The sequence below is a fragment of the Phymastichus coffea genome, unplaced genomic scaffold, assembly GCF_024137745.1.
Source record: "Phymastichus coffea isolate CEN01 unplaced genomic scaffold, Cenicafe_Pcof_1.1 PCOF00058, whole genome shotgun sequence".
Classification (NCBI taxonomy): Eukaryota; Metazoa; Arthropoda; class Insecta; order Hymenoptera; family Eulophidae; genus Phymastichus; species Phymastichus coffea.
The window spans coordinates 1,695,511-1,711,426 of record NW_026706869.1 but is presented as its reverse complement, the minus strand read 5'-3'; the positions used below and the strand labels follow the sequence as shown (position 1 = coordinate 1,711,426).

The 15,916-nt window shown below is 42.7% G+C and overlaps 1 protein-coding gene across 1 annotated transcript in view; it reads left to right on the top strand.

Moving 5' to 3' along the window:
- Window positions 1–15,659, top strand: part of LOC131666338 (twitchin) — a 52,350-nt gene extending 36,691 nt beyond the window's left edge. The window contains exons 61-76 of the mRNA XM_058938938.1: window positions 40–342; window positions 423–1,907; window positions 1,995–2,297; window positions 2,601–3,482; window positions 3,574–3,829; window positions 4,036–4,361; window positions 4,450–4,752; window positions 4,832–11,471; window positions 11,546–12,040; window positions 12,114–12,340; window positions 12,419–12,709; window positions 12,790–13,581; window positions 13,662–13,967; window positions 14,277–14,603; window positions 14,761–14,874; window positions 14,962–15,659. Of these exons, the coding sequence (XP_058794921.1) occupies window positions 40–342; window positions 423–1,907; window positions 1,995–2,297; window positions 2,601–3,482; window positions 3,574–3,829; window positions 4,036–4,361; window positions 4,450–4,752; window positions 4,832–11,471; window positions 11,546–12,040; window positions 12,114–12,340; window positions 12,419–12,709; window positions 12,790–13,581; window positions 13,662–13,967; window positions 14,277–14,603; window positions 14,761–14,874; window positions 14,962–15,167 (13,256 nt within the window). The 3' untranslated portion in view covers window positions 15,168–15,659. The remainder of the gene's footprint in view (window positions 1–39; window positions 343–422; window positions 1,908–1,994; window positions 2,298–2,600; window positions 3,483–3,573; window positions 3,830–4,035; window positions 4,362–4,449; window positions 4,753–4,831; window positions 11,472–11,545; window positions 12,041–12,113; window positions 12,341–12,418; window positions 12,710–12,789; window positions 13,582–13,661; window positions 13,968–14,276; window positions 14,604–14,760; window positions 14,875–14,961) is intronic.
- The last annotated feature ends 257 nt before the right edge of the window (window positions 15,660–15,916 follow it).

Here is a 15,916-nt window from a genome sequence, read left to right as displayed (position 1 = left end):
TTATATCTTCATGTATTTAATTGTTATTTTTATTTATAGCTATTCCTTCGCCACCTGGTGCACCTGAGTTCGTTGACTGGACCGCCAATCAAGTTGACCTCAAATGGAGCGAGCCAGTTAGCGATGGAGGTACTCCCATTACTGGTTACATCATTGAAAAGAAAGACAAGTACAGTACGATGTGGGAAAAGACTATGGAAAGAGATCTGCCAGTATGTTCAGCGCTTATTACTGGACTTATTGAGGGTAATGAATATCAGTTTCGTGTCATAGCTGTTAACAAGGCTGGTCAGTCAGAACCTGGTGATTCTAGTAGAACATTTATTGCTAAACCAAGATTCTGTAAGTATACATTAAAAAATGAAAAAATGCATAAGTATATTGTGAATGTTTTGTTTTGATTTGAAAAAATTACTTTACAGTGGCTCCAAAGATAGATCGCCGTACTTTGCGTGATATCACGCTCTCAGCAGGATCAACGCTCAAATATGACGTCAACGTTATTGGAGAACCTCATCCAACTATGAATTGGCGTTTCGGTGCAATGCCACTCACTCCAAGCAGAACTGTTAACATTGATAACTCAGAGTACACGAGTAAACTTACAGTTCGTCCAGTAAAGCGTGATGACAGTGGCGATTATACGATTATTGCCACAAACTCATGTGGCAAAGACCAAGCAACTGTCAAGGTTACCGTTACTGATAAACCATCACCACCTGAAGGACCTCTTGCAGTTACAGATGTTCATAAAGAAGGATGCAAACTCAAGTGGAAACGACCTCTCGATGATGGTGGTATTCCTATTGAATATTATCAAATCGACAAGATGGATCCAGAAACTGGATGTTGGGTTCCATGTGGTCGTGCTCTTGAACCAGGCTTCGATGTTACTGGATTGATACCGGGCAAAGAATATAAATTCCGTGTATCAGCTGTCAACCCTGAAGGTGAATCAGAACCACTTGTGGCTGAACAGACAATCATTGCAAAGAATCCTTTCGACGAACCTGGTAAGCCAACTGATCTTGAAGCAACTGACTGGGACAAGGATCATATTGATCTTAAGTGGAATCCACCAATGAACGATGGTGGTGCTCCAATTACAAGCTATGTTGTCGAAAAGAAGGACAAATACGGTGAATGGGAAAAAGCTCTTGAAATTCCAGCGTATGGACCAAGCGATACACCTGTCAGGGCCACTGTTGGTGATTTAGTTGAAGGACAACCGTACGAATTCCGCGTACGTGCTATTAACAAAGCTGGTCCTAGTGAACCATCTAATCAGACGCCAATTATTTATGCTAAACCTCGTAACATGGCACCTAAGATTGACAGAACAAACTTAGTCGACATCAAGATCAAGGCTGGTCAAAACTTTGACTTTGATGTTAAAGTTAGTGGAGAACCTGCTCCAAGGACCAGATGGCTTCTCGATAATAGAGATGTTAAAACAGGCGATCGTGTTAAAATCAAGGACGTTGATTATAACACTAAACTAAATGTTCGAATGGCAACAAGAGCAGAATCAGGCAAATACCAATTAATTGCCGAGAATATCAACGGCAAAGACGTAGCTTATGTAAAAGTCACAGTCTTGGACAAACCAGGAACACCCGAGGGACCACTCAAAGTATCCGACGTTACTGCAGAGGGCTGCAAACTTTCATGGAAACCACCAGAAGATGACGGTGGGACACCAATTGAGAAGTATGTTGTTGAAAAGCTTGATGAAGCAACTGGACGATGGGTACCAGCTGGTGAGACTGATGGCCCAGAGACATCTGTAGCTATCGAAGGACTGTTGCCAAATCATAAGTACAAATTCAGAGTACGAGCAGTTAATAAACAAGGAAAGGGCGAGCCTCTTGCTACTGCTACGAGCATTGAAGCGAAGAATCCATTCGGTTAGTGCAAATAAATGGATAATTACTTAACAAAGATAAAATATGAAAAAATTAAATTGCTGATCACACTCTTCGATATTTTTACAGATGCGCCTGACAAACCAGGTACACCAAACATCAAAGATTACGACACCGATTTTGTGGAACTGGAATGGACCAGGCCACCAATCGATGGCGGTTCACCAATCACAGGTTACATAATTGAAAAACGTGATAAGTACAGCCCAACTTGGGAAAAATGCGCCGAAGTTGAAGGTGACGTTACCAGCGGTAAAGTCAAAGATCTTATTGAGGGTACACCTTACGAGTTCCGTGTGCGTGCTGTTAACAAGGCAGGACCTGGCGAGCCATCTGATGCGACTAAACCACACATCGCACGACCGAAGAATCGTGAGTATTTCTTGCCAACGATCAATGACCTCGTGCAATTGCTTTGGCTTGTGGCCCGTCATTTGTCAGTCTTAGTTGAGGTGATGAGTCTCAAGCGCAATCTCAGTAGTGTTTTGTTAAGCGCCAGATTGAACGGTTTCATGTTTCGGACGAGAAAGCTGTTAAGATTTTTGTAGCGCTTTGATGATCATACGTTGAGATGGCAAACCGACGAATTTCAATTTTACTAGGTGCATTGTTTCATCAAGCAATTCATTATCTATTCATTAACATACTTATACGAATAAATTTATTCTTTTGCAGTTCCACCAAAGATTGACAGAAAATACATGCTGGATGTTAAAATAAAAGCCGGTGGTTTCTTCGACTTTGATGTACCTGTTACTGGTGAACCTCCTCCAAAGAAGGAATGGTCACTTAAGGGTAACGTGATCATTTCGGATGATCGTATCAAAATTGTAAACGAGGACTATAACACACGTGTCCGCGTTCTCGAGGCACTTCGTTCCGATTCTGGCGAATACATGTTGACCGCACGAAACACAAATGGCAAAGATAGTGCCACCTTACGAGTTATCGTTCTTGATGTGCCTTCTGCTCCTGAAGGTCCATTGAAGATTAGTGATATACATAAGAATGGCTGTAAACTCACCTGGAGGCCACCTAAAGATGACGGTGGTTCTGAAATTCTTTACTATACTGTCGAAAAGATGGATGCTGAGAGTATGCGCTGGGTGCCTCTTTGTGAATCTCAAGGTACTAGCATTGAAATCGATCATCTGATCGAGGGACACCAATATAGTTTCCGTATCAGAGCGGTGAACAAACAGGGAGAATCGCCACCATTGAATGGTCTTGAAAGTATCTTTGCAAATGATCCATTCAACAAACCTGAAAAACCAGGGACTCCATCCATCACCGATTGGGATAAGAATCGTGTGGATCTTGAATGGACAGCACCAAAGAGAGATGGGGGTGCACCAATTACTGGTTACATTATCGAAAAGAAACCTAAATTTGGACAGTGGGAGAAGGCCCTTGAAATTGAGGGTACTAAGACAAGTGCTAGAGTACCTGATCTAACCGAGGGAGAGGAATACGAGTTTCGCGTTATTGCTGTGAACAAAGCTGGACCTGGTGAACCATCAGATGCTTCACAGTCGATTGTTGCTAAAGCACGATATGGTAAATATCGATCAATATATCGAAAATAATACTTTTATGTTATCTATATAAATTGAGTTTCATTGCATCAATTGTTTATTGTTAATTTCAGTCAAACCGTCCTTCGACCCACATTTGCTACATGACATTACTGTTCGTGCCGGTCAAAAGATTAGCTATGAAATACCAATCGAAGCCTCGCCTAAGCCTGTTGCGAAATGGACTATTAATGATGTGCCAGTTTACTCTGACGATCGTCACGAGATTTTCACTACGCATACGAATACTAATTTCGAAATTCCTTTCGCACATCGTTCCGACAGCGGTAGATACGTCTTGACCCTTGAAAATGATCTTGGAAAATGCAGGTAATTATAACATTTATGAGATAAATCAATAAAACATAATAAATTATTACGCTATTTAGGCTTATTAAAATATTTTTTAATTTATATAATTAGACAATTTTTACATTTTATAGCTATAATTTTTTTAAACTTTGTAATGCAAAATTACGCTTCTTATAAAAAGTATTTTTTATGAATCAATACAAATAATTCTGTTTTTCATGTAGTGCTGGAGCAAACGTTGTTGTAATCGACAAACCATCACCTCCACGAAAGCCATTCGATATCTCGAACATCACAAAAGACAGTTGCCATCTTTCGTGGCATCCACCTGCAGATAATGGCGGTACGCCTATTTTACATTACATCATTGAAAAAATGGATGTATCACGTGGTACTTGGACTGACGCTGGTATGAGCATGGTGACATCTCATGAAGTTGCCAGGCTAGTACACCGCAAGGAGTACTACTTCCGCGTCAAAGCTGTGAATAGCGTAGGAGAGTCCGAGCCATTGGAGACTGAAAAGAGTATCATTGCTAAGAATGAATTTGGTAAGCAACACTATTACTTTGATTTTATTTTATATTTCTTAATTAAGTATTTGAAATAACAATAAATCTAATCATTTAATGTTTGCAGATGAGCCTGAAGCACCAGGCAAACCAAGAATTGTTGATTGGGATAAAGATCATGTTGATATTGACTGGCCCGCACCTGAAAGTGACGGTGGCTCGCCAATTACTGGATATATCGTTCAGAAAAAAGAAAAGGGTAGTCCATACTGGACTAATGCTGTACATGTACCACCAAATCAAACAAGTGCGACTATACCTGATTTAACTGAAGGACAAGAGTATGAATTCCGCGTGATTGCGACAAATGCTGCTGGACAGTCTGAGCCTTCGGAGCCTAGTGATCTCGTCACTGCTAAACCGAGATACTGTAAGTTCTTTTGTAATTTTATATCATGCTCATTCAATCATTTGAAGAGAAATAGTAAATTATTTATCTTGTTTTACAGTGGCACCAAAGATCAAGACACTATTGGAAGATATGAAAGTGAAAGCTGGACATATTTTCCATTTGGATGTGGACTTTGTCGGTGAACCAATTCCAGAAGTTATCTGGAGTAAAAATAGTAAAGATGTAGACATTAATAAAAGAACAACCATATCATCTATTGGTTACCATACGATTTTGCACATTGTTGATGCTAAGAGATCAGATTCTGGCAACTACCACTTGTTGCTAAAAAACAGCAGTGGTACTGATGAGGGATCATTCAAACTTACAGTTCTCGACAGACCAGGACCGCCAGAAGGACCGCTTGAATATGAAGAAATCACTGGTCAATCGGTTACTTTATCATGGAGGCCACCGAAAGATAATGGTGGTAGTGACCTTACAGGCTATATAATTGAGAAGCGTGATCTTACACACGGAGGAGGTTGGGTACCTGCCGTATCACACGTTAGTCCTAAATACACGCATGCAACTGTACCTAGACTTGTAGAAGGTACAAGCTACGAGTTTAGAGTTTTCGCAGAGAATCTGCAAGGTAAATCCGAGCCACTTACTACCGACAGATCAGTAATTGCTAAGAATAACTTTGTTGTACCTGGCCAACCTGGTAGACCAGAATGTGTCGATGCCGACAAAGATCATATTAAGATTGAATGGACACCGCCAATCAGTACTGGTGGCTCTCCCATCTTAGGTTACGACGTTGAACGTCGTGATCGTGCGACTGGACGATGGATCAAACTTAATAAGGAGCCTGTCAAACCAATCGAATATTACGATGATCATGTTTCAGAAGGACATCAGTACGAATACCGCGTTACTGCAATAAATGCGGCCGGTGCTGGCAAACCAAGCGAGACTTCTCACGTTATTATTGCTAAACCAATGAAAGAGAAACCTAAATTATATTTGGATGCTCTAATTGGAAGAAGAATCAAGGTTCGCGCTGGAGAACCGATCAATATCGATATCCCAATCTCTGGTGCACCGACACCTAAGATCGAATGGACTAAAAACACACTCAGATTGGTTGAAACTCTACGGGTTACAATGGAGACGAAGAGTGACCACACTCAATTGCTCATTGATAAATCAGTTCGTGAAGATGCCGGAAAATACAATGTATCTGCAACTAACGATTATGGCCGTGACTCAGCAGATATTGAAGTTATTGTAGTTGATAAACCTGGACCACCTGTAGGACCAATTCAATATCCGGCTACATCTCAAGACAGCATTTCGCTCGAATGGAACCCACCATACGACAATGGTGGTTCTGACGTCACCAATTACATCGTTGAAGTCGCTGACTTTGGTTCTGAAAATTGGAGACAGTGCCCTGGCTATTGCCCGACAAATCACTTCATTGCCAAGGGACTCACGGAAGGCAAGCGTTACGTGTTTCGCGTACGTGCCGAGACTATTTATGGTGTATCTGAACCTCTTGAAGGTAAACCCGTGACTGCGAAATGTCCATTCGACCCACCAGATGCGCCAAGCCAACCTGAAATTCTTGGCTACACTCCCAACACTTGCACACTTGCCTGGAATCCACCAACCAATACTGGTGGCAAGCCTATAACTGGGTACATTGTAGAAAAACGCGAGCGTGGTAGTGAATGGCAGAAGACAAATACCTATCCTACGCCAAACACTACATTCACGGTTCAAGATTTGCACGAAGGTGCGAGATATGAATTCCGCGTTATTGCTGTTAATGAAGCTGGACCCGGACGACCAAGTAAGCCTACTGAACCTATAACAGCTGGTCACCAAAGAACTGCTCCAAGTGCACCTGAACAGCCGAAACCTGATCGTGTCACGAAAGACTCTGTTACCCTGTCGTGGCGTCCACCTCGTGAAGATGGCGGATCTAAGATTCGTGGCTACATTATTCAAATGAAGAAGGCACGCGGTGATGATGACTGGGACGATGTCAATGGTACTCCAGTACCTTCCACTACCTACACAGTTCCACATCTTACTCTTGGTGATGAATACTTATTCCGTGTGATTGCTGTTAACGATGTTGGTAGAAGTCCACCGAGTAGAGTTAGTAATCCAATTACAATTGAAGAACAGCCTAATAAGCCTATTATGGATCTTGGTGGTGTTAGAGATATCACTGTGAGAGCTGGAGAAGATTTCAGCATTCATGTACCGTACATTGGATTCCCAAGACCCATTGCTACATGGTATGTCAATGACGTAGTAACTGATGAAGATACCGACAAGCGTATACATCTTAAGCAAGCTGATGACTTTGCCAGTCTTGTCGTTAAAAATTCCAAGCGTTCCGATGCAGGTCAATACAGACTACAACTTCGTAACGCATCTGGCTACGATACTGCCACTGTCAATGTGCGTGTACTTGACCGACCATCACCACCACAGAACTTACGTGCTGATGAATTTGCCGGTGATGCACTTACACTATTCTGGAATCCACCGAAAGATAATGGCGGTGCCGAAGTCACTAACTACGTTATCGAAAAGAAAGAATCTAAAGCGTATGAATGGATCAAGGTGAGCGCATGTACAACATCAACTTTTGTACGAGTACGTAACTTAGCTGTAGGTACTTCATACGACTTCCGTGTGATGGCCGAGAATCAATACGGTACTTCGGATCCAGCCAAGACTACTGATCCTATTAAAGCCAGGTATCCATTTGACGTTCCTGGTGCACCTGGTGAGCCTAAAGGTATCGATTCAAGTGAAGACAGTATCACCATTACTTGGACGAAACCAAGATCTGATGGTGGTTCGCCAATTACTGGATACGTTATTGAGAAACGTCTTATTAGCGAGGAGAAATGGATCAAGGCTACACAAGCTATAATTACTGACACGACCTACCGTGTGGCTGGCTTGATTGAAAATCACGATTATGAATTCCGTGTTGCTGCTTTGAATGCAGCCGGACAAGGTCCATGGAGCGCAGGTTCAGACGCCATCAAAGCAAGTGCACCTGCAATTGCACCAAAGATTACCAGCGATCTTAGCATTCGTGACATGACAGTCATTGCCGGAGAACCTTTCACCATCACCGTGCCATTCGTGGCTAGACCAAGACCAAGACCGGCATGGTGTGTTAATGGCGAAGATATCGTTACAGATGATAGAATCAAGTTTGAAACCAATGATTATGAAACGCAGTTCATCAACAAGAAAGCTAAACGTACAGATACTGGTAACTACACCATCTATCTTACAAATACCGTGGGTACAGATTCTGCTACATGCAGAGTACTAGTGGTTGATAGACCATCACCTCCTCAAGGACCACTTGATGTCACAGATATTACACCAGAATCATGCACAATTTCATGGAAACCACCATTTGATGACGGTGGCTCACCAGTTACCAACTATATTGTTGAGAAACTGGAGCCTATTGGTATTTGGACAAAGTTGAGCAGTTTTGCAAGACGCACGCAGTATGACGTATTTGGCTTAGAACCTAACAGGAAATACAATTTCCGCATTAGGGCAGAAAATCAATACGGCATTTCAGAGCCACTTACTGGAACAGACCCTATCACTGCCAAATTCCAATTCAATGTACCAGATCCACCTGGCAGACCGAGAGTTTCAGACTGGGACTCAACAAGTATTACTGTTGCTTGGGACAGACCTGTTTCTGACGGTGGCTCTCGTATTCAAGGTTACAAAGTAGAATTCAAAGATCCAGCCGATGGCACGTGGCGCGTAGCCAATGATTATCTTGTTAAAGAACTTAACTATATCTGTTACAATCTATTAAGCGGTCATGAATACGAATTCCGCATTCGTGCTAAGAACGCCGCGGGTCTGAGCAAACCAAGCCAAACGTCAACACCATTCAAACTCAAGAGTAAGTGCATGGTACCAGATCCACCACAGAACCCACGAGTCATCAAGGTCGGCAAAAACTACGTCGATCTCAGATGGGAAGCACCAGCTGCAGATGGTGGTAGTCGCATTACTGGTTACATGATCGAGAAGCGCGAGATTGGTAGTGCAATTTGGATGAAATGCAATGATTACAATATTACAGACCTGGAATATACCGTTCTTCATTTGATCGAAAAAGGTGATTACGAATTCCGAGTGTTCGCAATAAACGCAGCTGGAAGATCAGATCCAAGCTCATGCACTGCTCCTGTAAAGATCTGTGAAGTCGAGGGAGGTGAGAAACCCGAATTCATCAGAACGCTACCTTACTCACAAGGTGTTGCACTTGGTAAAACTCATGTGTTCGAGTGCGAAGCGACTGGAAAACCTATGCCGGTATCAAGGTGGTTGAAGAATGGTAGAGAACTAACAATTGGTGGAAGATTCAGATTAGAAGCTTTCGATGGTGTATTCCGGTTAGTGATCACAGAAGTTTATGATACCGACGAAGGTGATTACACTTGCCAGGCGACAAATGCCGTGGGTTATGCCAGCACAACTGGCAGACTAAAGATCGGTTCACCACCACGCATTGACCGTATGCCAGATGATCTGTTCTTACCAGAAGGTGAGAACTCTAAGATCAAGATTTATTATAGTGGTGATCAACCAATCAAGGTATCCCTGTCGAAGAATGGCAGAAGATTACCCGAATCAACAGATCATTTGAAATACACCGTATTCGATGACTACATCATTATCTTCATCAAAGAAGTGGACAGAGAAACCGATGCTGGAGCATACGAAGTTCATCTCGAAAATGAAAGTGGCAGTATCACTGGTGTATTTAACGTTTACATTACTGGACTACCAGGCCCACCACAAGGACCACTGGATGTTTCGCATATTGATAAACATACTTGCTTGTTGAATTGGCTTCCGCCCAAATTCGATGGTGGTCTCAAGATCACGCACTATGTTATCGAACGACGTGATATTACGCATACTCAATGGATTACAATCTCTATGTTTGGCTGCAAAGATACACGTTATTCCGTCCAAGGCTTGACAGAAGGTCAAGAATATTTATTCAGAGTTATGGCAGTCAATGAAAATGGTATGGGACCACCATTAGAAGGTACTAACCCAATCAAAGCAAAGGCACAATTCGACCCGCCAGGTCCACCTGGAATACCAAAGATCACACAAGTCGGTGGAGACTTTGTCAATTTAGAATGGGACAAACCAGAAAGCGATGGTGGCGCAAGAATCCAAGGTTATTGGATTGACAAACGCGAGGTCAAAGAACCCGAGAGCTGCTGGCAGCGTGTAAATCCACAAATCTGTCTTCCAAATCAAATCAATGTAAGCAATCTTATCGAGGGCCGTCGCTACGAGTTCCGTGTATTTGCTCAAAACGAAGCCGGTCTCAGTACAGAATCCAAAGCCTCGACATCCGTACAGATACGCGATCCACAAGCTGCCAAAGCACCTGAAATTCTCAAACCTTTACCAAAGACACTTAACTGCGCTCAAAATCACAATGCACACTTCAAATGTATTATCACTGGAGTACCAGCACCAACGGTATCATGGTTCAAAGGTGCGCGTGAAATTGTCAATGGATCGAGATATAACATCTACTCCGAAGGTGACTGTCACAATCTCATTGTGCACGACGTTTTCGGTGAAGATGCTGATGAGTACATGTGCCGTGCAGTAAATAAGGCCGGCGTGAAATCAACCAAGAGCGAATTATTAATTATGACAGCACCTAAACTCAACGTACCTCCAAGATTCCGTGATACGGCCTTCTTCGACAAAGGCCTCAATGTCGTTATTAAGATTCCGTTCACTGGGTTCCCTAAACCAAAACTCACCTGGGTCAGAGAAGGTGAGACCATTGAATCTGGCGAACACTATGACATCCAAGTTACTGAGCGTCATGCAACCCTTACAATTCGTGATGCCAGCAAAGTTGATTCTGGCCCATACAGACTCACAGCTGAGAACGAACTCGGCACTGATTCTGCCATCATCAAAATCCAAATCAGCGACAGGCCAGATCCACCACGCTTCCCCATCATCGACAGCGTTGGTCACGATTCACTTGCTCTTACATGGAAACCACCAGTTTGGGATGGTGGCAGCAACATTACCAATTACTTGGTCGAGAAACGCGAACATCCGATGTCAACCTGGATTCGCGTTGGAAGTACACGTGTATGTTCGATTGCTGTACATGGCTTGAGCCCTGGACAGCAATACGACTTCCGCGTGTTTGCTGAGAATGTATATGGAAGATCTAACCCAAGCGAAGTTACTCCACTCGTTATGACGAAAGGTGCAGCTAAGAAGAAACATGAAGAACCTAAGCGCAAGACTGACATTGATCCAGTCACTGGCAAAAAGATCAGAGGCACGAGTGACGAGAAGGTCTGGGATTATGATCAATTCGTATCTGATATCTACGACAAATACGTACCGCGACAGCCTGTTGATATTAAACGCAATGTATCTGTATACGATCGTTATGATATTCTTGAGGAAATTGGTACTGGTGCGTTTGGTGTTGTACATCGTTGCCGTGAGCGTGCAACTGGTAATATTTTTGCTGCTAAATTTATTCCATCCCAACATCCAATGGAGAAAGAACTTATCAGGCGAGAAATAGACATCATGAATCAGCTACACCATCCTAAACTCATTAATCTCCATGATGCATTCGAGGATGACGACGAAATGGTTCTTATATTCGAATTGTAAGTTTTTATTTTTTGTATTTTATAAAAATAAAAAAAATTTTCAAATTTTAATTTTTTTAATTTTTCTACAGCTTGTCTGGTGGTGAATTGTTTGAGCGTATCACAGCCGAAGGCTACACAATGTCCGAATCCGAAGTGATCAACTATATGAGGCAGATATGCGAAGCCATTAAGCATATGCATGAAAGAAACATTATTCACCTTGACGTCAAACCAGAAAACATAATGTGCCAAACACGCACGAGCACGAATGTAAAACTGATAGACTTTGGACTAGCCACTAAATTAGACCCGAATCAAGTAGTAAAGATCAGCACTGGTACAGCCGAGTTTGCCGCGCCAGAGATTGTTGAGAGAGAACCAGTTGGTTTCTATACCGATATGTGGGCATGCGGTGTACTCGCTTACGTCCTACTGAGCGGACTCTCGCCGTTCGCCGGTGACAATGACATCGAGACCCTCAAGAACGTCAAAGCATGCGACTGGGACTTTGACGAGGAAGCATTCCGCGACGTTTCCGAAGAGGCCAAAGACTTCATTAGACGATTACTTGTTAAAAACAAAGAGTAAGTATCAATATCAAAATCAAATTTAAAAAAGTATGTATTTGTTGTTAAAATAAAATTTTCGTGATTGTAGGAAGAGAATGACTGCTCACGAGTGCCTTATGCACGCATGGCTCACTGGAGATTCCAGCAGATATACCAAAGAAATTAACACAAGCAGATATATCAACTTCAGGGACAAGATCCGCGCAAAATACGACGATTGGAAGAAGTACGTGCTACCCATTGGCCGGCTAGCTGAATACTCGTCGCTGAGAAAGCTTCTGATTGAGAGATATCAGATCCAAGATACAACCTTCGGTAAGTCTAATCGATTAATCTCTTTGGATTTTCTTATTGCATTCGCATGAAAAACTGAAAATATTGTTTGTTACTTAGATCGCAGACAAGCCGCTCCAAGATTCGTCATCAAGCCAACTAGCGCATTTGCTTACGAAGGCCAGAGTGCTAAATTTACGTGCCGCGTAATTGCCTTGGCTCCAGCAACACTCACGTGGTACCGCAATAATCAAGAACTCAGACAGTCTGTTAAATTTATGAAACGGTACATCGGTGACGACTACACTTTCGTCATCAATAGAGTGAAACTCGAAGACAGAGGAGAATACATCATTCGCGCGGAGAATCATTATGGTTATCGCGAGGAAGTTGTGTTCTTGAACGTACAACGTAAGTATTTGGTTATTTTATAAAATATAATCATAAATTGAAATTGAATTGATTGTAACGACGGCTGAACGTTTTGATAGCTCTGCCTAAGGACGTCGCGCCATACAAGCCAGAGGCTTACCAACCGGTCAGACGACGAGAGCCACTGCCATATCACTTCTGGATGGAAACCAAAGAATCGGCACCTGACTTTACCTTCCTGCTGCGTCCTCGTGTCATGCAAGCTCGCGACACTTGCAAGCTACTGTGCTGCTTGAGCGGCAAACCACCGCCAACGGTGCGCTGGTTCAAAAACAGCAAGGAACTGTCTAAACATGAATACACCATGACACACTCGGACGGCGTCGTCACGATGGAGATCGTTGACTGTAAGCCTGAAGACAGTGGCAAATACAAGTGCGTCGCTACCAATTGCCACGGTACCGACGAGACAAGTTGCGTTGTCATCGTCGAGGGCAGCGGCGAGACCGAGGAACAGGAACAGTTGGCCCATGATCTGTTACATTCCGGAGAGCGCCGATTTATTGAGAAACCTCTGAAACCAGCACCATACCAGCCAGTAACGACGACGATCATAAGGTCAACGCCATTCAAACCAGGTCACACACCAGTCAGCGAAATACCTATTAGCGAACGAGAGTTACATCGCATCACGATACCAGACCCAACTCCAGAACCAACCGTCGAGAAACCAATTGAGAAACCAGTTAAACCTCTAACTCCAGAACCCGAGCCCGAGCCTGTGCTCGAGACCGCCAAAAAGGAAAAGAAAACTAAGGACAAGGATAAGAAAGCAATTAAGAAGTATGGTACCAAAACAGATGCTACTGGCAGTCCGTCCAGATCGAGAAGCACAACGAAAGAACTTATACGTGAGTACAAATGACAAACTTGAAATTCTGTCAACGAAGGAAACCTAAAATTTGAAATATTTCATGGATTTGTAATATAGCTGCACCAGACGACGCAACGATGGGACCGCCGGTCTTTGTGCAGCAGCTCGACGCTGCGCTGACGATCGACGATGGCTCGCGACTAGAACTTTCAGTTGTAGTCGAAGGTGATCCAGAGCCACAAATCACTTGGCTGAAGAACGAGCAAATCGTCACGTCGTCAGACGTCGTCGATCTGAGGTACAGAGGTGGCATTGCCAGTCTCACTATTGTCGAGGTCTTTCCCGAAGACGAAGGCGAGTACGTGTGTACCGCCACCAACAGTATTGGCACGGTAACCACCGCTTGCAAATTGACCATCAAACGTAAGTGAAATTATAGGCGTCTCTCGTTGGGTGAAATTATTTTTTGACGATTTATTACTTGGCTAATGGTAGGTGATTCACATAAATTCTCGCGGGAAACATTGAAATCAGAAATGTTCATAAATTACGTGAGCAAACTTACCGACTAATTAGCAATGCTCGCGTGAAATCGTCTATTTCGAGAATAATTAGTTACTTTTGCAACGTAGTATAAATCGCTGCCGTTCCAAATTAAAATCCATTAGAATAGAGAAAATGTGTGTTTGCCTCATTAAAATACCAAGATGAAAATGTAAAATGAATGTTCAGCGGTGGAAAAAGCACCAGCGCCAGCAGCAAAAGTCGAGGAGAAGGATCACGCACCGCAAATCGTAGACCACGTACAGAGCAAAGTGGTGACAGACGGCGATGCGGTGACGTTAAGCTGCCGTATTATCGGGGCCAACAAATTCGACGTTGTCTGGCTGCACAACAACAAAGAGATCAAACCGAGCAAGGACTTCCAATACTCGAGCGAAGCGAACATACACAAACTCGTCATTGCCGAGATCTTCCCCGAGGATTGCGGTACCTATACATGCGAGGCGTTCAATGACGCAGGCGAAAGTTTCTCGTCTTGTACTCTCAACGTTCTCGGTAAGCTAGCGATCCATCGATTTTACAAAATGAGAAGGCTGCGCTCGAAACGCAAACAGACACCGCATTCTTGGCTATTCTCCAGAACGCTATCGAAGCACATTAATTTTAAGATTAACAGCCCAGACGGACCCTAAGTTGTTGTTTATCGTTGCAGTTCCGAACGAGGAACCAAAGAGCCCGGTGTTCAAGACATTCCCGCAGTCGGCGACAGTAACCGAAGGAGAAGCCGTTAACGTTTCGTGCAAGTTCGATGATGCGCCTCTCAAAGGTATAACAATTTCGGTCAATGTGTGCAAAAATCAACAAGTTCCACGAGTTGTCTAAAATCAACCAAACGATGCTCTTGTTTATAAAGTTACGTGGCAGAAAGATGGCAAGCCAATAGACGAAAAGAGTAGCAGATACCGTTTCAGCAAGGATGGCGACACGTCGTTCAGGTTTGGTGTCAAGTCGACGACGGCCGAGGACATCGGCCAATACACGGTTGAGGCGGTTGGCAAGAAGGGCCAGACGAACGCCGCATTTTCAATAAACGTCGTGCCGCCCAGCGACAGTGTCTAAACAAATACTATTTATAATAATATACGTTTTAATGTTCTCTCACTCTCGAATGTACGCGTGGTGCGCTCGTACATGTTCTTTCTTCTCACTCTCTTTTTTTTACACGACATCTCGCTCTACAAAGCAAAAAAGGACATTTTTTTTGGCGCACAGTGTGATTGGACGGCAGCCACGCACGAATATATAAGTGTATACGCGATTTATTTATTTATTATTTTATCTTTCTCTTTCTCTATCTTTCTTTCTATTTCTCTCTCTCTCTCTCTCTCTCTCTCGTATTTCTTGTCTTTCTTCGTTAATACTTCCTTTTTTCACGACGTTTTATCGCTTCTATTTTTTTTGTCTCTCACTCTCTCACTCTGGTGATGTATACTTACACGAAATATAGTTATTATATATATGATTTTATCGTCGCGTTGGTGCGCCGTCAATCGATGATAAGAATGTGTTGAATTATGTAATAAAAATAAATTTAATGAAAAAAATAATACAACAAAAATTCATAGTTGTTTCATTTCTACACTATCATCCTATTCTGATGACATAACAACAGACGTTGACAATTGTTCAAAGCGTTTGGAAGTTTACTTTGAAATACTTTTCGGCAGCGTAATTCAAGTAAACATTTAAAAATAATTGTTTCTGTCACTTACTTTTTTTAATTTAAAAAACGTTTTTTTAAACTATATACAAATTTATTTTTATTATGCAATGTTAAAAAAAACTGAATTCAAGATTTTGAAAAACGA